Source organism: Cervus elaphus, chromosome 10 (assembly GCF_910594005.1).
Source record: "Cervus elaphus chromosome 10, mCerEla1.1, whole genome shotgun sequence".
NCBI classification, from domain to species: domain Eukaryota; kingdom Metazoa; phylum Chordata; class Mammalia; order Artiodactyla; family Cervidae; genus Cervus; species Cervus elaphus.
This window is the reverse complement of record NC_057824.1, coordinates 29940627-29965663: the sequence shown is the minus strand read 5'-3', so window position 1 is coordinate 29965663 and position 25037 is coordinate 29940627. Positions and strand designations below refer to the sequence as shown.

At 47.5% G+C, this 25037-nt stretch overlaps 1 protein-coding gene across 2 annotated transcripts in view; it reads right to left on the bottom strand.

The window, feature by feature from the left end:
* Positions 1 to 25037, bottom strand: part of XYLT1 (xylosyltransferase 1) — a 343638-nt gene that overhangs the window by 274636 nt on the left and 43965 nt on the right. Inside the window, exon 1 of one of the 2 annotated variants that reach the window (XM_043914409.1) lies at positions 22893 to 23859. The exons of the other annotated variant lie outside the window; for it this stretch is intronic. Coding sequence (XP_043770344.1) covers positions 22893 to 23069 — 177 coding nt within the window. The 5' untranslated portion in view covers positions 23070 to 23859. Of the gene's footprint in view, positions 1 to 22892; positions 23860 to 25037 lie in introns of those variants that run through there. 2 annotated transcript variants of the gene reach the window in all.

Below are 25037 nucleotides of genomic sequence, written 5' to 3'. Positions count from 1 at the left end.
GCATCTCAAAGGTCGGGGGTTTTCCTTTATAGACGAGAGTAAAAGAGACCAGAAAGAACTGGGTGTGGGAAAGTCAGATGAAAGGGTGGAGGGATCCCACAGACCAGAGAAAGCTTTACCCTGAAGCCAATCTGTTCTCAGGAGGGGCCATCTGCTGGCTCAGACTGAGGTTGGTGGAAGGAGAGAAGCTTAAGCAAAGTTTGGATAACAAGTATTTTGTTTTAGATGATCAGAGGTGACAAGCATTTCAGTTTAATCATTTATGAGGCATAGTATGGGAATGCAGAGGGCATCCCTGACTTTCTCATTGGTGAACAAGGGGGCATTTGTGCATTGTATACATCAAACAGAGAAGAGTGGCTCTTGCAGTAAGCAATTTTCCAAAACACAAGAAGCTAGGGAGATGACTCACTTGCTCTTTTCCAGGAGCACAGGGCTCAGGTAAAATTCAACCCTGTCAACACTCAAGAGGCCTGTTGTGTGGATTCAATGTGACAACACACAGAAAGTGTTTAAAACAAATCCCATCAGCACTCAGTTCAGTTCAGTCGCTCAGTCGTATCCGACTCTTTGCGACCCCATGAATCACAGCACGCCAGGCCTCCCTATCCATCACCAACTTCCGGAGTTTACTCAAACTCATATCCATCGAGTCGGTGATGCCATCCAGCCATCTCATCCTCTGTCGTCACCTTCTCCTCCTGCCCCCAATCCCTCCCAGCATCAGGGTCTTTTCCAATGAGTCAACTCTTCGCATGAGGTGGCCAAAGTATTGGAATTTCAGCTTCAGCATCAGTCCTTCCAATGAACACCCAGGACTGATCTCCTTTAGGATGGACTGGTTGGATCTCCTTGCAGTCCAAGGGGCTCTCAAGAGTCTTCTCCAACACCACAGTTCAAAAGCATCAATTCTTCAGTGCTCAGTTTTCTTTACCATCCAACTCTCACAACCATACATGACCACTGGAAAAACCATAGCCTTGACTAGACGGACCTTTGTTGGCAAAGTAATGTCTCTGCTTTTTAATATGCTATCTAGGTTAGTCATAGCTTTCCTTCCAAGGAGTAAGTGTCTTTTAATTTCATGGCTGCAATCACCATCTGCAGTGCTTTCATATTGGTTAATGATGGTTTGACTGCCAAGATAATCTAGAAGGATGGCTACTAGACCCAGAAGGTAGAAAATGGGGTGGATACATTCTAGAGCTGTCTTGCAGATAAGTACGTAGCCTGAGAGCATTTACCCAGCAAGCCACCCGTGAGGGATTTACACTGAACTTGCCCTAGACTCAGTCCCGGGACATTTGCATCTCATCTTCTCTTAAGCAAGTTGGAACTTAAACCTAAAATACATTCAGTGGAGTCCCTGGCCATCAAGAAGTGAAAAGGAAAAAAAAAAATTAATACACACAACCTGCCATCCCAAATCCCCAGAGAATCAAAGTGGATCAAGACAGGATGGAGAAGCAGGAGTTAAAATGTACAGCCAGCAATCTCTCCTAACTTTTTATGTTCCACTAAAATCAGCAGCATGTAAACCTGTTTTAAATTTACCGACAGCTTTTTAAGCTGCCACCTAGCTCTCGAGGTATTTTTAGTCAAGTAGAAATTCACTTAGACCCTAAAGTCAGGAAATGGAATCACGTCAGGTTGCTCTTACAGAATTCCCCGTCGTGCCCTTTGTCTGCCTTCCTCACTGCTTCTCATTTGCACACAATTAAATAATCACTTCACCCCCCACTTCTTCGGCATCTTTAGCATCTCCCCACAGAGGGAAAAACACCAGGAACGTCAACGCCAGGTTTAAGAGGTCTGTTCTTAGTACCAACGTCATTTCCATCAGCAGGAACAGACTTAGAAAGGGGCGGGGGGAAGCAGAGCCTTGAACCAAGCCAAATCCAGCTTTCTCCATTCACAAGAGATGTATCCTAAAAGGTTGAGGCTATATATATACATTTATCAGTTGCCAGAAAGACCTCGGCATATAGGGCAGGAAGGAAATCAGAACAATACTGTGGGCTGGAAGCAACCTGAAGGGCCCTAAGTGGATGGGTGAACCACCTTCCCTGGCACTCAGGCCAAAAAGGTCACCTTGATTCCGCTCTCCTTCATGCCCCCATCGCCAACCCATCTCCAATTCACTGGCAAGTCCAGCAGAACCTACCACCGAAATGTGTCCAGAGCTGTCCACAGCTGGTCTCAGCCAGCACCACGCTAGTGGTCATTTCAGATCAGCCCAGGTCATTTCAGATCAACACTTGTTCCCGGCCTGGGGTCCCGTCTCCACCCAGCCTCTGGACGGACCTTGGTAAAACTATAAACCAAATGACATCCGCAATAGCAAGTCATCCATCCAGCATTCCCACCTCCCTGGGAATAAAACCTAACCCCCTCACCCTGGCCTGCAGAGGCCTGCGGGAGCTTCGTCCTGTCTGGTTCTCAGGCTTGTCTCACACCACTCACCCTCATCCTGTGCCCCAGTGCTGAGAGCCTGCTGGCTGCTCCCAAAACATTCCATTTTCTCTGACACCCAAAGGTCTCTTCCCCCTGCCCTGAATGCTTTTCCTCCAGGTTTTCACATGGCTTCTCTGGCCATTCAGACGTCAGGTCAAACGTCACCTCCCCAGAGGGCCCTCTGGTGACCAGCCTCTCCCTCATATCATACCGCTTTAATTCCATGTACAACGCTTATCGCTTACTTTTTTTATTCTTCTTTTTTGATCCCTGGTTTTGTTCACTGCTGCATCCTCTGCATATGCACAGAAAATGTGTCCAAAGCTGGTGCTCAAGAAATAGCTGTCCGATGACTACACATCCACTGGAAGAAAACATGGCCGAACCACATCAGGAGAGGAAACTGGTGAATTTGGAGGGCGTGGTGTGTTTCACATTAGAGTATATTTCAGCCGAGATGCTAAATTTTCATTAGAAATACAGGCTCCATTTCGGGTTCGTAAAAGTGTCAAAGGGAAAAAATAGATTCTCAGGCTCGAGTTGTTCCAGACATATTTAGAAGGTTTCCAATAACTGTATTAGGTTTTTAATTTAAATTAATTAAAATCAAATAAAATTAAATTTCTCATCACACTACCTGTATGTCAAGGGCTCACAGCCACACAGTGCTGGGGAGACACAGGTCATGACAATCCCAGGAGTAATCATCGCTCCATCAGGGAGGCGGGTGTTGGGGAGACCAGCTCTGGAGGCAGGAGGCAACAGCTCTACCTCACCGACTTCTGCCGTAACCTTGGCCTGCGTGTGCCAGGCCTGAGCCTCCATGTCTGACCACGGGGAAGGGCATCATTTCTGGAAGTAAATAAGGCCACACACTGGGAACTGCACAGTAGGCGGTAAAGAGCCCAGGCCCTGCAGCTGGTCTGTTTGGGCTCACATCCCAGCGTTTACCAATCTCATGTGCCCTTGGGCATGTTATTTAACCCCGTACCTCAGTTTACCCACACGTAAAAGGCCAGCACATAACCCAGAGAGGAGTTGAGACGGTCAAATAAGCAGCTGGCATGGTGCCTGGCCAGTGGAAGGTCTCGATAAAAATCATCGTAATCATTATCAGTACTCCTTAGGACACTCTGAGCTCTGCTAACAGGAATACGGGACAATAGAGGTGCCCCAGTTAAACCAAAGCCAAACTCCCAAAGCAGGGAAATTACCAGGAGATCATTCATAGCCCAGAGGATTCCCATGGAAGACGTCTTTGACTATAGTGACATACCTGAAGAGCTTTTCAAATAGAATCAATTTGCCACACTGACATGGAATTCTTCAGGGACCCACCCAGACCTCATGTGTCTTCTCTGTCGCACCCATCCACTGGTTGGTTAGCAGAGATTGCACTCACGAGTCCCTCCAATCAGCTGTGAGAGGCTGTGAAAGTTCTGAAGGCAATGAAGCAGAGAGATCAATGTTGTCATGGGTCTGCCTGATTTTAGGGCCGTTCAGAGAACCAGATGTTCACGATCAGGCCCATGCAAGCCCAAACCAGAGTTTCCACCCCCAGCAGTTGCTACCACATTCCTGGTGCCAGGGAGGCAAAGAGGCCTGCTTGGAAAAGTCTGGGGGCAGGTTCCTGCTGCAGTCTATTTGGAAACAACTGCAAAGTAGCATTTTTATCCCCCTCCTGGACAGGCCTGCAAAACCTGAAACAATGCCTGCCACTCACTCGTGAGTGACATCCTTGGAGCTGGTCCCTGTGCTAGGCACCCAGGAGACACAAAGAAGAAGAGCAACAGTCTTCTGGGTGAGCCAGAGAAGCAGAGTTCACTTTAATATACCGTGAAAGCTCTTTCTGAGCTGGGTGACTCTGGGCAATTCGCTAAACCTCTCGGAAACTCAGTCTCCTCATCTGTAAAATGGACATAGCAGTCAAGCCTTCCACGAAGACTTGTGAGAATTGAGTCATTGCAAATGACAGACTGAGAACAGCTCCTGGCACACACTAAGTGCTCAATTAAAGTTTTTATTCTTAATTGTAGTAGTAGCCTGCTTGTAAGGGGCTAAATTCACAGTGTTAGGACAACGTATAAAAGAAGCATCAAACTCAGGGGTCAGCAGGCTACTACAGTCCACGAGCCAAATCCAGTAGGTGGCTTGCTTTTGTAAATAAAATTTTACTGGAACAAAACCATGCCCATTCATTTATGTATGGCTGCTTTCACATTGCAGAGTCAGAGCTGACTAGTCCCCAAGGATACTGAATGGTCCTCAGTGTCTATAACATTTATTACCTGGTCTTTTCTCAACCAATTCAAATTGGTGGGAATGAGATCAGGGAAGGCTTCCTGGAGGAGGTGACAGCCTACCTTTTCCTTGTCCAGTATTAATTTTTGTTTTTCACAGAGTTTGGGTAAAATAAAGGAAGCAAGCCCTGCCACCAACTGCTACATATATTAAATTCTGCAGTTCATGGGCCAGAACCTGTTTTATACGACTTTAAAAGACTTGAGATGGTGCTGGAAGACTGGACTATATCATGATAATATGGCTTTTTGGCTTCTATTGTGAAATTCTGAGTATCTATCACACTGGGCCTGCCCTCCCACAGAGCCTTTTCCAGCTCTCCATGGTCCCCACCAGACCCACTTCCTGCCCCCATTTTATACTGATCTGTGTATAAGGCCTCCTCTCCACTGCTGTCAAAGGGCTCCCATACAAACTTTTTAGTTCCCTACTAATCCAGGAGGTAAACAAGGCAATAATTACCACTTTACAGATGGGAAAACTGAGCTTCAGAGAGGTTAAGTGCCTTCCTTAAGGACAGACACCCACCTGGGAAATGCTAAAGTGGGACAGAAGCCAGGACCTCTGACTCAGGCTCACTACCCCTCTTCAGGCATTCCAACAAAAGAGTCGGTCATCGCTATGATTTTTCTAGGGCACTTTACAGTTTGGGCTTCCCTGGTGGATCAGATGGTGAAGAATCTGCCTGCAATTCGGGAGCCCTGGGTTCAATCCCTGGGTCGGGAAAATCCCCTGGAGAAGGGAATGGCTACCCACTCCAGTATTCTTGCCTGGGAAATTCCATGAACAGAGAAGCCTGGTGGGCTACAGTTCATGGGGCTGCAAAGAGTCAGACATGACTGAGTGACTAACACTTAAGTTTACAGTGTTCTTTCACATACTCAAGGCCTTGGAGACAACAGAATGTCTTGAATTCACATAGTCTGCATGAAGGTTCAGGAGCATATGCTCACCAAGGGATTAATGAGGCAAGAGATTAAAACTATAGAAAAATAAGGACAAGGGTACAGGTCTCAGAGGTCAGAGTCAACAGTCTAACGAATCTGACCAGCACTGATTAGGCACCTGCTGGAAGCAGGTCAGAGAGAGACTGGCTTGGCTCCTGGGGCTCACAATCCCCCAAGGAGGCCTGGACCTGCACAGGAACAATTCAAGCTGGACTGTGTTTCTGGAAAGGGCAAAGGGCACCCTGGGCTGAAATCTAGGTAGACAAGCAGTAGTTAAGGGCCTCCCCTCAGGGAACAGTGTGGAGACATAGATTTGAGTGGATGTGAGTGGTTTTTAGGTGGTGGGTGATAGGTCAGCAGAGCCTGGATGGTATCTTCACTTCTATGGACACCGTCACAGAACACTGCAGATGGGCAGCTTAAACAATGGAAATGTACTGTTGCACAGTTCTGGAGGCTGGAGGTCACAGTGTCAGCAGGGTTGGTCCCTTCTGCATGCAATGAGGAAAATTTGTTCCATGCCTCTGTCTGAGCTCAGGGTTCCGTGGCTTATAAAAGCATCATCCCAATATCTGCCTTCACATTCATCTGAGTCAGCCGGTGAGCATGTCCGTGTTCTGATTTCCTCTTTCGATAAGGGCACCAATCTCATTGGATTAGGGGCCCACCCTACTCCAGAATGACCTCATCTTTACTAACTACATCTGCAATGACCCTCTTTGCATTAAGGTCGCATTCCAAGGTACCTCAGGTTAGGATTTCAACATGCATTTGGGGGAGGGACTCAATTCAACCCATGAGAGGTGATTCCCTCACAGTGGCAGGAAAGCATGGGGTCAGGAGCTGAGAGCTTCAGAACCCTTTCTGAACCCCCTCCTTGTGAAGAACAAGGACCTGGGTTCCCTCGGGTCTTTCTGGGCAGAACCAGGGTTTCCTGAGGTTCTGATGCTGCTGGAAGGACCCTCAGAGTTGAGGGAGGGGATGGACAACCCTGGCGCTGGCACAGAAAGCAGCCAGGCAAGCCCTTCTCCCCTTCATTACAGGGTGGAAAAACGAAAACTCCATTCATTTGAGAACAGACAGGCTTTAACCCAAAGTTCATTCTCCTGCTTGGCGACTTCTCAGCATCTACATGCAGGAGCAGCGTCAGCAGCCCGACCTGCCACACACTCCCAGGGCCCTAGATTGGGAAAATAATGGCATTTTCTCAACAAATTATCTCACAGCTAAAGTAATAACTTGTTTATAGATATGCCAATTCAGATTTTCATCCCCTTAACCTACCTTTAAAAGAAAAGCCCTCTGTCCCCACAGCAAAATGGCAGCACTTTAATCAACACCTCCCTGCCCGCCCCCTCTTGTCCCCACCACCCACCACTGAGCCTTTATTAATTTTAAGCCATTGACAGAGTCTCTTTGGAAGCTATGCTTTCATGTTGCAGGTCGACATCCTCCTGCTCTATTCCAATAAAATACACACTGTCAGAGATAAAGCAAATATTTCTCTGGGAAGAAAAAAAAAACCAGAAGCACTATATTCTAAATATAAGTACCAAGTTCCTAGCTGACAAATTTCCCCAGTGGCTGCCATCGAATTAACTGGTCCTCTCTGGGGTTCATATTCATTATGCAACAAGGAAATCAAACTCTCTCCTAATGCTCACAGTCTTCTTAGTCTACGGCCACGTGGATGGTAAGGACAGGTGCTAGGAGTTACATCAAGCGTTCAGTCAACTAACAGTGGGTACATCGCACTGTGTTAGGTACCTCGGAGAGTAACACAGCTCTGGTGCCTACTGAGCTTTTCAAGTCTACAGTCTAGGAGGGGAGACACTCAACCAACCAACCAACCAGTCTATATCCACCTCGGACGAAAGGCCGGGAAGGCTGCTCACAGCAGGATGCAAGAGGCCCCTTTCCTGGAGGCCCAGCCCAGAATAGCTCAGCCTCATCTCTATTTCAGACACAAGGTCTTGATTGAGAGCTGGCCCTCCCAGACCTCAAGCTCTGGGGGCAGACGGGCTGCCTGAAACACCAGGGCTGCCCTTAGGAGCCAGAGTCTGGGTAAGGCAAGTCCACCCTATGCATCAGGACAAAGACATTGTCTCTGAAGTGCAGACCACAGCCATGGAGAGTTACTTAAGGGCCCCTAGAAACTGCAGTGACATCAAAAAGATCCTCTGTGTGTGTGTGTGTGTGTGTGTGTGTGTAGAGGGGCTCGCAGGGAGGGTGACAAGCTTGAGTGAGCTAGGCACACAGGGCACTGAAGGATGGACACCTCTCCCCCACAGTGAGGCAGAACAGACTGGGCAGGTCCAGTGAGACCCAAAGTCTCTGAGGCTGGCAACTCCCCTTCAGAACTCAAAGTGCTGTATCTTTAGCTCAGAAAGCAAGAGAGAAAGCTGACACAATTCCTATCAAAGCTGATGACGTGAAACAAGCCACACACACACACATACGGTCAAGACATAGGAAGAGCGGCAGGAAGTGACATTCATTTATCACTTCTGCGGGGCTGCCTCACCTACCCTCCGCAACCATCCTGAGAGGTGAGAACAATCATCACCTTCTTTGCAAAGGTGAGGAAAGTCAGGGTCACTGAGTTAAGCTGCTCTGTCAAAGCCTTGTGTCATGATTTGAATCCAGGCAGCCACACTCGTGCACACAGCATTGTGCACACACACAAGATCCAGACTTGTGTCCACACACGAGACAGGCGTAAACACGGGCTTCCTCAGCGATACTTCAGGTTCAGCTCCAGACCATCACAATGACAGCAAAATCACAATAAAGTGAGTCCCATGAATTTTTCTGGCTTTCCAGCGTGTATTAAAGGTTGTACTTACAGTATACTTTCGTCTAGTAAGTGTGTAATAGCATTATGTAATAGCTTCCAAAAAGCTATGCATGTGCCTTAATTTAAAAAAAACTTTAGGGAGCTCAAAACTGGTGCTGGTGACAACCTAGAGGGGTGGAATGGGATGGGAGGTGGGAGGGAGATTCAACAGGGAGGGCACATATGCACACCTATGGCTGATTCATGATGATATATGGCAGAAACCAACACAACATTGTAGAGCAATTATCCTCCCATTAAAAATAAATAAATCTAAATTAAAAAAAATAAAAAGGCTCTATTATAAAAAAAAATAAAAAGGTTAAAACTGGTAACCATCACCTGAACCTCCAGTGAGTCGGAGCAGTAACATCACAGACCACGGACCACAGACCACAATAACAAATGTAACAACCATGAAAAATTTGAAATATTGTGAGCATTACCAAAATGTGACGCAGAGACATAAAGTGAGCAAACGCTGCCGGGAAAGTGACATGGACAGACTCACCTGCATCAAAAGGGTTGCCACAAAACTTAAATTTGTAAAAAAAGAAAAGAAAAAAAAATTACACAGTGCCTGCGAAGGGCAATAAGGGAGAATACCATACAGCTAGGTACGCCTGTATGAACATCTGCAGCCCCATCTCCACACCAGGGCCACCCCTCTGCACACCTCCAGGGGGTGCCGTTCACACAGAGCACAAAGTAAATATGAGCACAGAGTCTTCTGGAGGGTAACGCAGACGAGAAGGCAGGATCGAGGGTTCCTGGCGGCCCCACCACCTTAGGCCCAGAGACACTGCCGGTCCCACGGTGACTGTGCGGGGGGACGGCCCCCAGGGAGGGCCTCCTGGCCAGGAATGAATGTGCTGCCTGTCGCCTCTGCCTCAGGCGGCGGCACAAGACGGTACCCTGTTTCCCCTGGAATCGGAGCCCCGTGTCCGTTCCAGCCTGCATTTTCATGTCTTTCTTCCCAACAGACACAAGGCCCACTCAGTTCTGCAGAGTTGGCGTGGCTGCCAAGGCCCGGTGGAAGGACACGGCCTTGAAAAGTCACTTTATGAGGCATCCCTGCTCGCAGAGGCCAAGCCACGCGGCCCGAGCGGCTGACTTTCCATTCAGCGCGCGCCCCACCCAAAGACGGGGGGCTCGGGCACAGCAGGCCCTTGTTCTCACCCGCTGGGAGCCCCAGGGAGTCGGAATTCCCGGGGATGGCATTGGAGAGCGCTTTGGCAGTAGACCCTGCTTCTGGCATCTTCCTCTGGGGCCACAGCTTGCTGCGGTCACAGCCAAGACAGGCTGATAAAAAGACTGAAAGCCCATTCATTCACCCTGAGGCCTTGGGGAGCCTGGAGACACTCCAGCAGGGACCAAGGGGAGCAGGCCAGGCATTACCTGGGGGCTGAGACAGACTCAAGGCAGAGAGAGAACCTGGGGCCAGGAGCCAGCAGGAGCCAGCGGTGGGGCCTCCTGCGATGAGAGAGGAGGCAGCAAAGGGGCTAGAAAGGGCCCTTCTGAACCTCCTCCCTGATCCGTGACTCCCGCCTCCCACCCACCATGGGAGGTGTGAAGCATACTCAGTCATGTCCAACTCTGCAAACCCCACGGACTGTAGCCCAGCAGGGTCCTCTCTCCATGGGATTTTCCAGGGAAGAATACAGGAGTGTATTGCCATTTCCTCTTCCAGGGATCTTCCCGACCCAGGGATTGAACTCGCATCTCTTGCATCTCCTGCATTGGCAGGTGAATTCTTTACCACTGGGAGGTCTATCATGGGGAGGACAGCAGTTCTAAGACTAAGACTTCATCTATTCACATATTCATTCACTCTTTCATCCTATCGACAGTACTTAGTGAGCAGTACTCTGTGCCGGGTGTTACTGTTTTAAGCACACACAGTGGTGAATAAAACAGTCTCCACCCTCATGCAGTTTATTCTCAAAATCCTCAAGCTCTCCCCAGGCTTCCCTCCAGTTAATAGCTATGCGACCTGGGGCACAGCACTTCCCCTCTCTGCTTTGGTGAAGTCTCTCCTAGGGTTCTGTGAACCACCATCTGGGAGTTTCCCTAGGGTCTGAACAACACTGAGCTGGTTTCCATCACTTGCGGCCAAAAGAGCTGTGCTCAGGAGATGAGGAAAGAGAGGGGAGAAGACAAAAAGCAGGTCTGGGAAGGCTGCGGGGAGCTGATGAGTCATTTGCTCATCTGGAAAGCAGATGGGGAGAAGGAGGCCCTGGGGAAGAGAAGCTGTGTTCATGCCAACCTTCTCCAACAGCCCTTAGAAGATGGGGGTCAAAAGGGACCCCAAGGCCCTTTAGGATAAGGAGGAAGATGCTGAACAGCTAAATCATTAATTCATGGGAAAAGAAAAAAAAAACGTGGCCTTCTCTGTTCCTCGTGAATTCAGCGTCCATTTAACAAATTATCTGGTGTGTTTAGAATATGCCAGACACTGGGCTGGGTGTGGGAATGCAAAAGGAAAATAAAAGAACAGAGAGCTAGTATACTGTATTGGTCTTTATCTTTCTGGCTTACTTCACTCTGTATAATGGGCTCCAGTTTCAGTATACTAACACATATATATGGAATTTAGAAAGATGGTAATGATAACCCTATATGCAAAACAGAAAAAGAGACACAGATATACAGAACAGAATTTTGGACTCTGTGGGAGAAGGCGAGGGTGGGATGTTTCGAGAGAACAGCATCGAAACATGTATATTATCTAGGGTGAAACAGATCACCAGCCCAGGCTGGATGCAGGAGACAAGTGCTCGGGCCTGGTGCACTGGGAAGACCCAGAGGAATCGGGTGGAGAGGGAGGTGGGAGGGGGGATCGGGACGGGGAACACATGTAAATCCATGGCTGATTCATGTCAATGTATGACAAAAACCACTACAATATTGTAAAGTAATTAGCCTCCAACTAATAAAAATAAATGGGGAAAAAAAAAGAACAGAGAGCATCTCTTCTCGCAAGTGTCACACAGTCTTTCAAAGTCACCCTCTTTATTTGAACTCCTCTGCCACATTCACTCATTCATTCATTGTCCGCTCACCACCCATCTGTGGGACACCTGCTATGGAAGGTCAATTCCCACAGCCCTGGGGATCAGGCAGATCTGCATTCTAATCCTGTCATTACAGGCTGTGTGACCCTGAGCAAGTTACTTAACCTCTCAGAGCCTCAGTTACCACTCCTGCAAAACAAAATCATACGGATTTCTTTTTAAGGAATAAAGGGGATCTTGCTTTTAAAAGTTTTTATTGGGTCCAGTGGCATGTGCTTGGTAAGCAATTACTAAATGCTGTGCTGCGCTTAGTCGCTCAGTCGTGTCCAACTCTTTGCGACCCCATGGACTGTAGCCTGTCAGGCTCCTCTGTCCATGGGGATTCTCCAGGCAAGAATACCGGAGTGGATTGCCATGCCCTCCTCCAGGGGATCTTCCCGACCCAGGAATCGAACCAGGGTCTCCTGCATTGCAGGCAGACTCTTTAACCAGCTAAGCTACCAGGGAAGCCCAACTAAAAGGTATATATGAATATATCACAAATTCTCGTGAAGTCTTCAGAACCAAAGCCTCAGGAAGGTCACAGCACTGCTCTTGTAGAGCCAGTCTCAGCTGTGGTTCCCACTCACTCCTGTTTCACATCTGAGGGATTATAATAGGTCACCCAGAAATTTCCTGACCAGGTACCCAATTTCCAGCCTCAAACAGAAACATTCCTCCAGCTTATTCAAAACTCAGTAGATGGGACCATAATAGCCTCACTTGATATGTTTCTAGCTGTTGAAAGAATAATGTGTCAGATGTTTTGGGGGAGGGACATTGGACACCCTCCAGCGACATCCCCCAGCCTGTTCTGGGTTCAGATGCCAGATTTAGACAGTACTCAGGACCCAAATTGAGCTCTAGAAACTGGGCCAAAGGATCTGCCCATAATGACACATATTAAAACCAGAGAAAGCCTTAGTCAAGGGGAAAAAAAAGATGAAAATTACAAAGACCTTCTTCCGAACCACCTACTAAAAGTGAATGGAAAGAGCAGGAAGCTGCCAAAGTGAACCCGGATCTCCTCCTTCAGAGCTAGAAAGAGTAACAGGTCAAGTTCCAACTTGCAATTTAATTCTATTTTGAAGTTTACTGGAAAGCAGAAAATAAGAATGGGATTTGCAAGAGGCCATAGTTTGAAGACAAGGAGGAAACTGGAACACATATTAGGACTGAAGAATTAAAAAGTCCCAACAGCTTGTGTTTCCCTTATCACAACAGCCCCGCAAAGCCCACCTCGTGCACAGCCCATGAACAACCATGTGCACGCCCTTCACCCTGAATCACAGTTATAGTCCTGGCTCCTCTAGCAAGCAGATGAGATGGGTTGTCAGGGATTGAGAAAGAATGCTTGCTAAAGTTACTCGACTGTTTTTGCAGTCTTGATAAGGGTGTGTGTAAGATCAAGTTTAAGTTGCAAACAACAAACTCAAAAGGAATGCACTAAATGATATCAGGTGACCTGCAAGGCCTTTGGGATAACAGGAGTCAAGCTTGGAGGTTCTGCAGGGGCAGATGATGACCCAACCACACGGGGACTAACTCATACCATGACCCTGTCATGGCTACTCCCAAGTTTACATTGCCTGTGACAGGCGCAGAACCCAAACCTCGACAGGCTGGCTGCCCCAGAGCCAACACCTACATTGCTGACCTTCACACCAGAGAGCTAGCCTAGCTTCCTCATTCCATCAGCTTCCACGTGAAATCCAGAAATGCTGATACAAAATGTGCATTACAGCCTTAAGTGTGTAGGGAGAAAACCTGAACATTCCCAGGCTGCTGGGTCCACTCCACTTTGGTTCTCTGTTGCTGACCGTCATCACTTTGCATAAGGCTTCTTGCATATTCCAGACACTGATGTAAATATTCTAATAAAGATGGCAGGTTGCCCACTCGGCAGTAAAGTACCTGTGGGCTGGAACTGATCTGTCTGGGTCTGAACCCTGCAATCCAGCCCTTATGACCTAGAGGACTTCGGGCAATGACTCAACCTCCAGTGCAGAATGCAAATCACAATAGCACATCTGTCACAGGCTAGGTGTGAGCTTAGCAGAAGTGTTAGTTGCTCAGTCATGTCCAGCTCTTTGCAACTCTATGGACTGTAGCCCACCAGGCCCCTCTATCCATGGAATTCTCCAGGCAAGAATACTAGATTAGGTAGCCATTCCCTTCTCCAGGGGATCTTCCCGGGATCTCCAGGGATCAAACTCAGGTCACCTGCATTGCAGGTGGATTCTTTACCGTCTGAGTCACCAGATCCAAGCTAATTTAAGCCAAGCACTCAACATGGTGCCTGAACATGAATTTGTGCAAAAGTATTAGTTGGAGTTGCTACTATTGATGCTGATAATAAAAATTAAAATAATAACATTACAACCCCCTTCGCGGTGCTAGTTTCTTGAGTACCATTAAAGCCAAGCGCTATCTACTTAATGCAATTAATTAATTATAATATATCCAAATTGAATTATACTGTCTCACTCTCAGAAGAATGCTGGCGGTATCACCTCGGGCTGTTAAAAATGCCCCGCCACCATGAAACTGCTTAGAAGGCGTCCCTGTCATTTCACTTGATGAAAGGAAAGTTTATTGCTTTTTGAAGAGGTCTTTTGGCCACAAGGCCTCATGACACTGAATTGAGAAAAATCGCAAATGAAAACACTCACTGGTTGGCTCCGGGTTGGAGGGTCGCTGCTCAAGGGGGTAACTTTTCCGAGACCCCCTATCTCTAACAGCTCTGGGTCAAACAGTGTAACTATGGTACATCGTGCTTCAGCTTTGTCCCGTGAGAACGACCAGCTGCTTACCTGGCTGTAAAACATAGTCAGGGACTCCATAAACCGTCCAAGAAGAGAACCCTGTTGCCTAAAGGCCTCTCTGAGGCTTGTGCTATGCTGTGCTTAGTCACTCAGTCATGTCCGACTCCTTGCGACCCCACGGACTGTAGCCCACCAGGCTCCTCTGTCCATGGGATTCTCCAGGCAAGAATACTGGAGTGGGTTGCCATGCCCTCCTCCAGGGGATCTTCCCAACCCAGGGATTGAACCCAGGTCTCCCGCATTGCAGGCTTGCTGCTGCTGCTGCTGCTAAGTAGCTTCAGTCGTGTCCGACTCTGTGCGACCCCATAGACGGCAGCCCACCAAGGTTGCCACTTCCTTCTCCAATGCATGAAAGCGAAAAGTGAAAGTGAAGTCGCTCAGTCGTGTCCGACTCTTAGCGACCCCATGGACTGCAGCCTACCAGGCTCCTCCGTCCATGGGGTTTAGACGGACACAATTGATCCAGCTGTTTAAATCATGAAATCTACTCTGACACTCAGCCGGGCTCTCAACAGTAGGTGGCAAGGAGGCTTTCAGGAAAAGGATGCTTTCTTTCTACTGGTGCATGATTTTTAGAAAATCCAACTTCTTGGTAGAGGGGGATACCGAAGGGGGACAAAAGTTGCCCCCACTGTAATATAATCACATTTTTAATGTGCAGCAACCAGAGCGTCTTAGCTCACACCAACTTGGCTTGAAGGGCATGTGTGAGAAATACATGCAAGATTGCTTCTCTGGGTCCCCAAATGCCCCCACAAATGCTATGCACAGATCCTGGAGGTGAGGGTCCATATGCTGATGAGGTAGAATTTGCATTCTCATGGCTACAGTTGGACCTAAGTCTACGGGAATGACTCACATGAGAAATTGTGTGAATAGCAGCTGACGTGGAGGGCATGACTGTCACGTCCATGTGAGGTGCTCCTAGCATACATGCATGAGCACTCACACACATACACACACACACACACTACCCCGCTAAAGGATTCCAGAACCCCAGGCTTAACCCTGCCTGGACTCAACCACATTACCCACAGTGTACTTAGGGGGCAGAATAAAACCCATGTAAACAGATTAAATGCCATGACAACCGAATTCCAACTTCACAAATACCAAGGATTGGGGGAGAAAAAGCCTCACGTGGAGATTAGCAATTCTCAGGGGAATAGGGAAGGGACAAGGCAGAAAGGTTCTCAGGAATCTAAAAAATCAAAGTCTCTTTCTGACCCTGATGGAAATGGGGTGGTCTCAAACTTTGGATCTCCCAGTCAAGTATCATCCACCATTTTGGAAGCTGCCCCAAGTGATGGAGCTCCAAGGACATCTAATCACATTTGCTTTCCCAGATAAGAAACAACTGGACAGGGGTGTGTCTACAGATGTAATGTGGCTTTTCCTGATGTTTCTACTGTCGGGGAGAAGCAAGGAGGGGTATGTGTGCGTGTGTGCTAAGTCACTTCAGTGGTGTCCGATTCTTTGTGAGCCTATAGACTGTAGTCACCAGGCTCCTCTGTCCAAGGGATTCTCCAGACAAGAATACTGGAGGGGGTTGCCATGCCGTCCTCCAGGGACTCTTCCCAACCCAGGGATCGAACACGCATCCCTTAAATCTCCTGGATTGTCAGATGGGTTCTCTACCACTAGCACCACCTGGGAAGCCCACCGTGGGGTATGTGCGTGCTAAGTCACTTCTGTCTGTCTGACTCTTTGCAACCCTATGACCTGTAATGGCTCCTCTGTCCACGGGATTCTCCAGGCAAGAATACTGGAGTGGATTGCCATGCCCTGCTCCAGCGGAGCTTCCCGACCCAGGGATGGAACCTGGGTGTCCTGTATTGCAGGTGGATTCTTTACCACTGAGCCACCAGGGAAACCCTAGGAGGGGTATATAACTTATCAAATCCTACCCCTGATTTGCAATCCAGCCCATAGTTAATATTAGTATCTGTTCAGTCACTTACTCCAGTGACTATACAGTCTGAGTGTGGCTAGAAGGTGAATGCATAGAATGACAACTCCCCGCTTCCCTGCAACGCATTATCACACAAGCCATGAGGCAAAGCACCTCACAAAACAATTCCACCTTCACAAAAGATCAGATTTGAACCCCTAAAGGAGGTACTGGTCGTGGGTTTTGGCACAGATGTTCACAGTTCCTTCAACGCTGGAAGCAAAGTATATTTTAGGCTAACTACATCCCATTTTCTCCTTCTTCTAGCTCCCACCAAACATTCTCAAAACACCTTTCCAAACTCAGCTACAGTGTCACTTCCTCCAAGAAGACTTCCATGATCTCCAGGACTGATCTCCCTACTCTCCCGTTTCACTAACCTCAGCCTCTTCCACTAGGCGGCAAGTGTCGGGAGGTCAGGGAATGAGCCTAACTGCTCACCACTGTACCGCAGTGCCTTGCCCCGAGGCTGACACTCAAGATACTCAATGCACGCATCCTGCAGAGGCCAGGCAACAGCTGGCCCATCTGTGCCTCTGGGAGTGGACACTTTATTCAGAAAAGAGGTGGCATTTCTGATGACAAGATGAATCAACACTGCACTTTGGGGGGCTCAGGCTGGACTCCCAGCAGTCACTCCTGGTGCCCACACTTTAGCAAGGAAGGAGGATGCTCCATGTCGTCTTTGTCAGGGCCTGTCCCACGTGCTGTAAGTGGATTCATGTGTTAACTGCAGCTGGTCAGGTGGGGTGGGGTGGTGATGGTTGGGGGAAAGTCATGCAAGTCAGCACTGAGGGCAGGCAAAGAAATGGAACCCCTGTGCAACAGCCACACGTGCTAGAGTTTGGGGTCGGTGCAGCTTCAAAACAATAGCCAGGCAGTGATTTAAGTTCACTGGGACTCTTCACAAGTCCCAGGACCGCACTTCACAGTTTAGGTAAGACTTTATGGAGAGCTTGCAACTGTAAAGCCATGTGTTGCAAGCTCACTTCTGACCCTGGAGCGTGGCTCTGATGAGTGAGAAGGGGATGCAGAAGAGAGGCCAGGTGGATGCTTTTTTCATTTGCTAGTAACCATTTCTAAGAAGAAAGAAAATTTCACTGGGCAAGGCTTTACTGACTCATTCTTAATTTATCCTCAGAACAGCCTCATGTGGTAAATATTACCCTATTTTCAAAGCTTAGAGAGATAAGGAACTGAGACAATCATCACCAAGCCAGTAAATTTAACTCTTACCACAATCCTTTCACACTCTCAGCTCTAACTCCACCAGCCTTCTTGCAGTCCTACCCCAGGACATTTGCACAGGTTGCTTTCTGTCCTCCCTTCTTCATTCTGGTTAACTCCACTTGACCTTCACATCTCAATTTATCCATCTCCCAAGAAGCCTTCTCTGGCTTTTTTCCAGACCAAACCACTCTATTAAAAGCTCTCTTATCAACAGGGCTTCATTTTCTGCATCAGAACTTGTTAATGTTTCAATTTAACAAAAGAGCCACTGTGTGCAGGCTCCCCGCTGCAGGCCTCTGTGTCAGATTCAGGAGGCCACACACTCTCTGATGTTTCCCTCAAGGAAAGGTGGGGTTGTGTTCCCTTTGAAACTGGGTTAGACTTTGTGACTTGTCTGACCAATAGCATGTGGTGGAAGTAATGTTCTGGGAGCTCTGAGCTTAGGCTATTAAGGAGCTCCTGCTGGGACTCCCGGAACATTCACTCTTGAGAAGCATCTTCCTGGAACCCAGCCACTGTGCTTGAAGGAACCCAAGCCACATGTGCTCCAGTCAACAACTCCAGCTGAGCTCCCGGCCAACAGCCAGCCCTCTGAATGAGACATGCTGGGCTCCATCCTGGCCAAACCTGTAAAGGCAGCACCAGCCTATATCGGACTGTAAAAGTGAAAGTCGCTCAGCTGTCTGACTCTTTGCGACCCCATGGACTACACAGTCCATGGAATTCTCCAGGCCAGAATACTGGAGTGGGTAGCCGTTTCCTTCTCCAGGGGATCTTCCTAACCCAGAGATCGAACCCAAGTCTCCCACACAGCAGGCGGACTTTTTACCTGCTGAGCTATCAGGGAAGCCCAAGAATACTGGAGTGGGTAGCCTATCCCTTCTCCAGAGGATCTTCCCGACCCAGGGATCGAACTGAGGTCTCCTGAGTTGCAGGACGATTCTTTACCAGCTGGGCTACCAGGGAGGCCCTATATCTGACTGTAACATATTGGAAAACCCAAAGGAGAAATAGCCTGCTAAAAGCCCAGTTAACCCACAAAACTTGGATAGATAATAAAAAATAACTGTTTAAGCCACTAAGTTTGGCAGCAGTTTGTTACACAGCAATAGACAGCCAGGTACCCACAGGATTCAGGATAACGTATATCCTAGGTGTACATTCTCGAGGCAGCAACTGTGACTAGGTGCCTAGTAAACATGTTAAGTGTTAGTCGCTCAGTCCTGTCTGACTCTTTGCGACCCCATGGACTGTAGCTGGCCAGTCTATCCACGAAATTCTCCAGGCAAGAATACTGGAGTGGTTTGCCATTTCCTTCTCCAACATATTATCTGTGGATTAAATGAAGAATTGAATATGTGAATTAATTAACAGTGAAGGCTAGATTTGAACCAGTTTGCATGCATTCGTGATAAGTCCCTTCAGTAGAGTCCAACTCTTTGCAACCTTATGGACTGTAGCCCATCAGGCTTCTCTGTCCATGGATTGATTCTTCAGGCAAGAATACTGGAGTGGGTTGCCATGCCCTCCTTCAGGGGATCTTCCTGACCCAGGGATTGAACCCAGGTCTCCTGCTTTGCAGGCAGATTCTTTACCGCTGAGTCACTGGGGAAGCCCCTAAATCAGTTTATAGCTCTCCAAATTCCTCTTCCCTTTTCTTTTTAACGATAATAACCTCATGTTCCCTTAAAAGGAAAACATCTTTTTTTTCCCCCCTGCCTATTATATTTGCTACATGCTTAGGAGGAAATTGAGTCTTGTCACAACATAATGGGAGCCTCAGCAGCTGTCGATTCCAGGGAAGTTCAGGGTTAAAGACAGCTTGTTCTTGTGTTGTCAGTCCTCACCATGGTACCGCATGGTAGCTGACAACACGTTTTCTGTAAAATGCCACACAGTAAATATTTTCAGCTTTGCAGACCATGAGGCCTCTTGTTGCAACTATTCAATTCTACCCTAGGGTGAAAGCTGCCATGATGACATGTAAATGAATGACTGCAGCTGTGTTCCAATAAAACTTTATTTACAAAACTGACAGCAGGCCAGATTTGCCCATCCCTGATACAGAGTGTAATCCAATAGTCTTTAAATTTGGGAGTGACCATCTTTGGAGAACCAATGAAACAGACAATGCCTGTGATGGAACTGACTTTCAGTACTCAATACTGCATTGTAGATGACAATTTTTACTACATTTGAGCATGGACAAGTAGGTTCAGGTGCCAAAGATGTAAGAAAAATACAGAAAAAGAAATTAATGTAAAAAAATTTAATATCAAACAAAATATCATACACTGACCTCTTTTCTTTGTCTATAAATTGGGGCAGAGGGGCTTCCCAGGTGGCTCAGTGATAATAATCCACCCACTAAGCAGGAGACATGGGTTTGATCCCTGGGGAAAGATCCCCTGGAGAAGTAAAAGGCAACCCACTCTAGTATTCTTGCCTAGAGAATCCCATGGACAGAGGAGACTGACGGGTTACCATCCATGGAGTCTCAAAGAGTCAGACACGGCTAACATTTTGGGGGCTTATGAGAGCAACATTCCACATGAGGGATATTTCAAAAGTACTGAGGCAGCTCACAGCAAAGAGAACTTCCCCTCGTAAGCCCTCAATAAATCATTTTTTGACAAAAAAACAATCTGTGTCTATTAGAATGAGAGTAATCCACTTATTACTATTAGCCCATTCAACAATAAAGCTCAACTACTATGTGAAGTTTATTCAAAGCAGCAAAACATTGTCAAATGGCTTCCTTACTCTTTTGTCGTTATGGAATCAAGCCTTCACTTTCGGAAAGTACGATCTAGGTTAGCCAAAACTGGCAAAATAACTGAACTTATGTATATATAAGGCATAGTGCACAAACTATGAGTTGTAGCCAAACTCTAGATGTCAGAGTTATACAGTTAATTTCTTAATCTGTGTATTTTAAAATAATTACAGACTCGATATATGTAACTTTTAAGTGAGTCACAAAGGCATGTTTGTGTTCATTCTCAGGGAACAGAAACTTGCTATGCTAATTGTTATCAGCAATAACGGCTCAATATGCAAAGGATTTCTAAACTCACAAAGCAGTTTTTAAAAAAAAAAACAACAGTATGGCATCATTTTATTCTTAATCAGACCCAGGAGTGGATGGACTAGGTATAACTGTTTTCATTTTACAGGTAGAGAAAGTGAAGTTCACGATAAATGCCAGTGACAGGCCCGAGGTCACAATTCACAAGTGGCAGAGAAGAGGCTGCAAAACCACCCCTTTCAGCCCCAGCCCCTTGCACATGAAACAGCCCAAGAGAACAGGATAACTCCTCTCCAGTTATAATTAATATGCAATATCTCTTTCCATTGTTCTCTGCAAAGTTTATCAACATCCAAAAAATGTTCTTGACTAATTATCAGATTATTATTTTTTTTAAGCCAAGGGTCCAAATGTTCAATTGAATGGGCGTGCATATTATTTGTCACATCATATCTTTAAAGGGAGGCAAATGTCCAATAATGACCCAAGGGCTTGGCTTGGAAGCAAGTTTCAACTGAAAACATCAATTTACTGTCTGAATTTGCCTCCATTTCAGCAACTGAATCTTTCTTAATTGATTCAATAAATAAAATGCACTTTGAATTTAAACACCAGGGCAGATGGTGAGTTGGTCCGAGCCAGTTGGCCCCACCTTCGGGACCTCACCAAACCTAGGCAAGCTGCTTTTGCCGCGGGGCTCTTGAACCACCAGAGGCAAGCACTGGTGTCCCTTTCCTACAACCATGCTCATGCTGGGATTCTTTCTGCTTTGCAAGTTGGTTCACCTTATTAGCATCACCTTTCAGATCAAACTGGACTCTGCTAACAAAATTAATAGTTAGACATATATTTTGATCTTAGAAGAATACTCCAGGGCTTTGCTCATTGTTCTTTTTATGGGAGGCTGAGGTGAGTCCAAGATAGAAGAATCATTGTGAAGTCCCTGAAAAATCTGTGCCAATTAAGGAGTGGCAGACTGTATTTTCCAAAAATGGCTGCAATTATATCGCCCATCCCATATACTTTTCTGCAAGGTAACCTTGCCACATAAATTCCCTCTCCGCATCCCGACAAGAGGTGGGTCTAGTTTTCCTAGCCCTAGAATCCGGGCGGGCCGTTGGACTGCTCTCAGCAACAGAACTGGCCAGGGTGATGCTGTGCTTTCTGGCGACCTCCACTTCCTGCCTCCTGGAGGCCAGCAGCCACAGAAGCAGCCTCACTCCTCTGAGACCATCACACTGCGAGAAAATCAAGTTACACAAGAGGCTCTGGCAGACAAGATGCCACATGGACAGACAGGGAGCTGAGGAGAAACAAGACACCAGACATATGAATGAAAAGGTCATCCTAGAACTGGGTCCTCCAGCCCCTGCTGCAGAAATAAATCGCCCGACAGAGCCCTTCCTACATCCCTCACCCACAAAACCATGAAGAAGAAAAGATGGCTATTTCAATTCACTAGGTTTTCAAAGAGCTTATTATATACTAGAGAGCTAGTACATGTAGCATTTTTAATATTTAGTGTTTTTTATAGTTATTTACAATGTTGAGTTAGTTTCAAGTACACAGCAAAGTGATTCCACTATAGATTTTATATATATATATTCCTTTCCAGATTCTTTTCCATTATAGTTATTATATTGAGTGGGCTTCCTACATGGTACTAATGGCAAAGAACCCACCTATCAATTCAGGAGAAGAGACACAGGTTCAATCCCTGGGTCAGGAAGATCCCCTGAAGGAAGGCATGGCACCCACTCCAGTATTCTTGCCCGGAGAATCCCATGAACAGAGGAGCCTGGCAAGCTACAGTCTATGGGGTTGCAAAGTGTCGGACACAACTGAAGCAACTTGGCCTGCATGCACGCAAGATATTGAATATATAGTTCCCTGTGCTATACAGGAGGACAGGGAACTATATATTAATCCCAGACTCCTAATTTATCTCCCTCCATCCCCCGCTATCCCCTTTGGTAACCATAAGTTTGCATTCTATGTCTGTGAGTCTATTTCTGTTTTGTAAATAAGTTCATCTGAGGCCACTGTGAATGGCCATCTAGTGTGCAGACTGCAAACACAGGGCTAAAACCCAGCCAGAGCCCCTCACCAAGCTGCGCCCAGGGAGGATGGCCGTCACCCAGCTGGACACTCTCCCTAGTCCTCCACCAAAAAAGTGTCTTTATCCTTCCAGCAAAGGCCCCATATAGACCAGCACTGCCCCCAAACCCAGATGTCCCGGTTGGAGACCTTGACCCCTGGACACTTACGAGTTTTAAGGAACAATGTGATGACCGTGGCCGACTGCAGTCACTCTTCCTGCTGCCCTCCTGGCCACCTCGCTGGGCTTGCCAGTGGAATCCAGGCCTGCTTCGTTCTATCCCTAAGCTGCAAACTCCACATGTGGCTGAAGCCCTCCCTGCCCAGCGGGTCTGCTCCTTCAGCATTGGTACCTGCTCACTGATGCCACGTGAAATGGCAGTCACTGCCTGGCCTCAAGGGCAAAGGTGGCCACGTCTGCCCCCTGTGGCCATCCAGGAACAGCTGCCAGTTGGACTCGTTCAGAGCCCATTAAGATGATTTTTTTCCCTGCGAGGTCCCTCCATGAGGACTGAATACTAATGAGCCTCTGGTACAAAGGAGGCCTCCCGCCGCCCTGGGGCTGGGCAGTGGGGTGGTGGGGGCCATCCTGTGCACTTCCCCACCTCACCGCCCTGAGCTTTTGTGCAGGAGTCAGTACTGATCACTGTTATTTCAGGAGATGCTTAAAGGCTCACCGTGCCATGACGGCAGTGCCCCAAGAACAAGTCTTAGTCTAAGCAGGTCCTGGAGCCAAAACCCAGGGAGCAGAGATGTCAGAGGTCGAAGATGTCTTTGCCTCCTGAGAAGGAGCAGGAAGTCTGATCAGCCCCCGGTCTTACCCTCTGTGCCTGTCCTGACAGCTTTGTCCATCCAACAGAGAGTGTGGACATCCTTTCCCATTTTCTTCCTCTGAGAAGATGGTGCATATTGCCTGGACTTTAGAGCCAGAAAGATCTGTGTTCAAATCCAGACACTTCCTAGCTCTGTGAGTTTGGGCTGCACTGCTAAATCTCTCTGGATCTCTATTTCCTCAGCTATAAAATGGAAGCAACGGAGCTATCATAATACTAGAAAGAGTAGCACACAAGTTATCCTATGTGGTTTGTGAACAAACCTTTCTGAAAAATTTCAGTAGTTATGTATTTACCCTGATGTATCCTATAAGAAGGGCTTCCCTGGGAGCTCAGCTGGTAAAGAATCTGCCTGTAATACAGACAGTTCGATTCCTGGGTCAGGAAATCCCCTGGAGAAGGGATAGGCTACCCACTCCAGTATTCTTGGCCTTCCCTGGTGGCTCAGTCAGTAAAGAACCCACCTGAAATGTGGGAGACCTGGGTTCAATCCCTGGGTTGGGAAGATCCCCTGGAGGAGGGCATGGCAACCCACTCCAGTATTCTTGCATGAAAAATCCCCATGGACAGAGGAGCCTGCCTGGTGGGCTACAGTCCACGGGGTAGCAGAGTAGGACATGACTGAGCAACTAAGTACATAGCACATTCTATAACTAAACAGGCATCATTAGTACCACAACTTTATGGATAGTATAGGGTAAGTCTGACAATAAGTAAAAAGTGAGCAGATAATATACATATGAAAGTGTTAATTGCTCAGTGGTGTCCAACTCTTAGTGACCCTATGGACTTGTAGCCTGCCAGGCTCCTCTGTCCATGGAATACTCCAGGCAAGAATATTGGAGAGAGTTGCTATGCTCCTCTCTCTATACACACACACACACACACACACACATATATAAATATATATAGTTACTATCGCTGGGGAAAGTGTCATGGAGAAAATAATGAATGTGGATACCCTCCCCCTCCCCGCACATGCACGCAGGAAGGGTTTAGACACCGCCTAGCGCATAGTAGGTGCTGGGTCAGTGTCTACCTCCCTTTCCCATGGTCCTCCTGTCAGTGCAGCCCCAAGGCCTGTGACAGAATCAGCCTCCACCCCTGACCTTGGCTCCAGGCTCATTAGGGCTTGGCCAAGGCTTAGAAACTTGGAGGCAGAATCTTGGGGATTTTTCCAGGCCGCCAGGGTGATGAGAAGGAACAGCCCTCAGCTTTGCAGGTCATGATTTCCCTTTAAGCGCCTCGTAAACAGCAGGGCTGGCCCACCTCCATAAAATTTTATTCGGGGCTTGCGATTCTCCACTCTCTCACACCAGACGCTGCCCTTTCTCTGTGTATTTAACTCCCTGCTGACAACTGATGAGACTTAAGACGCGTGGATGGGGCAGGGTGAGAGCCAGGGAAGGCAGCTCATTAGCACTGTCTATAGATTTTAAAAGCCAAAAATCTATTTTTGTTTTTGGACCTACCAATTATATA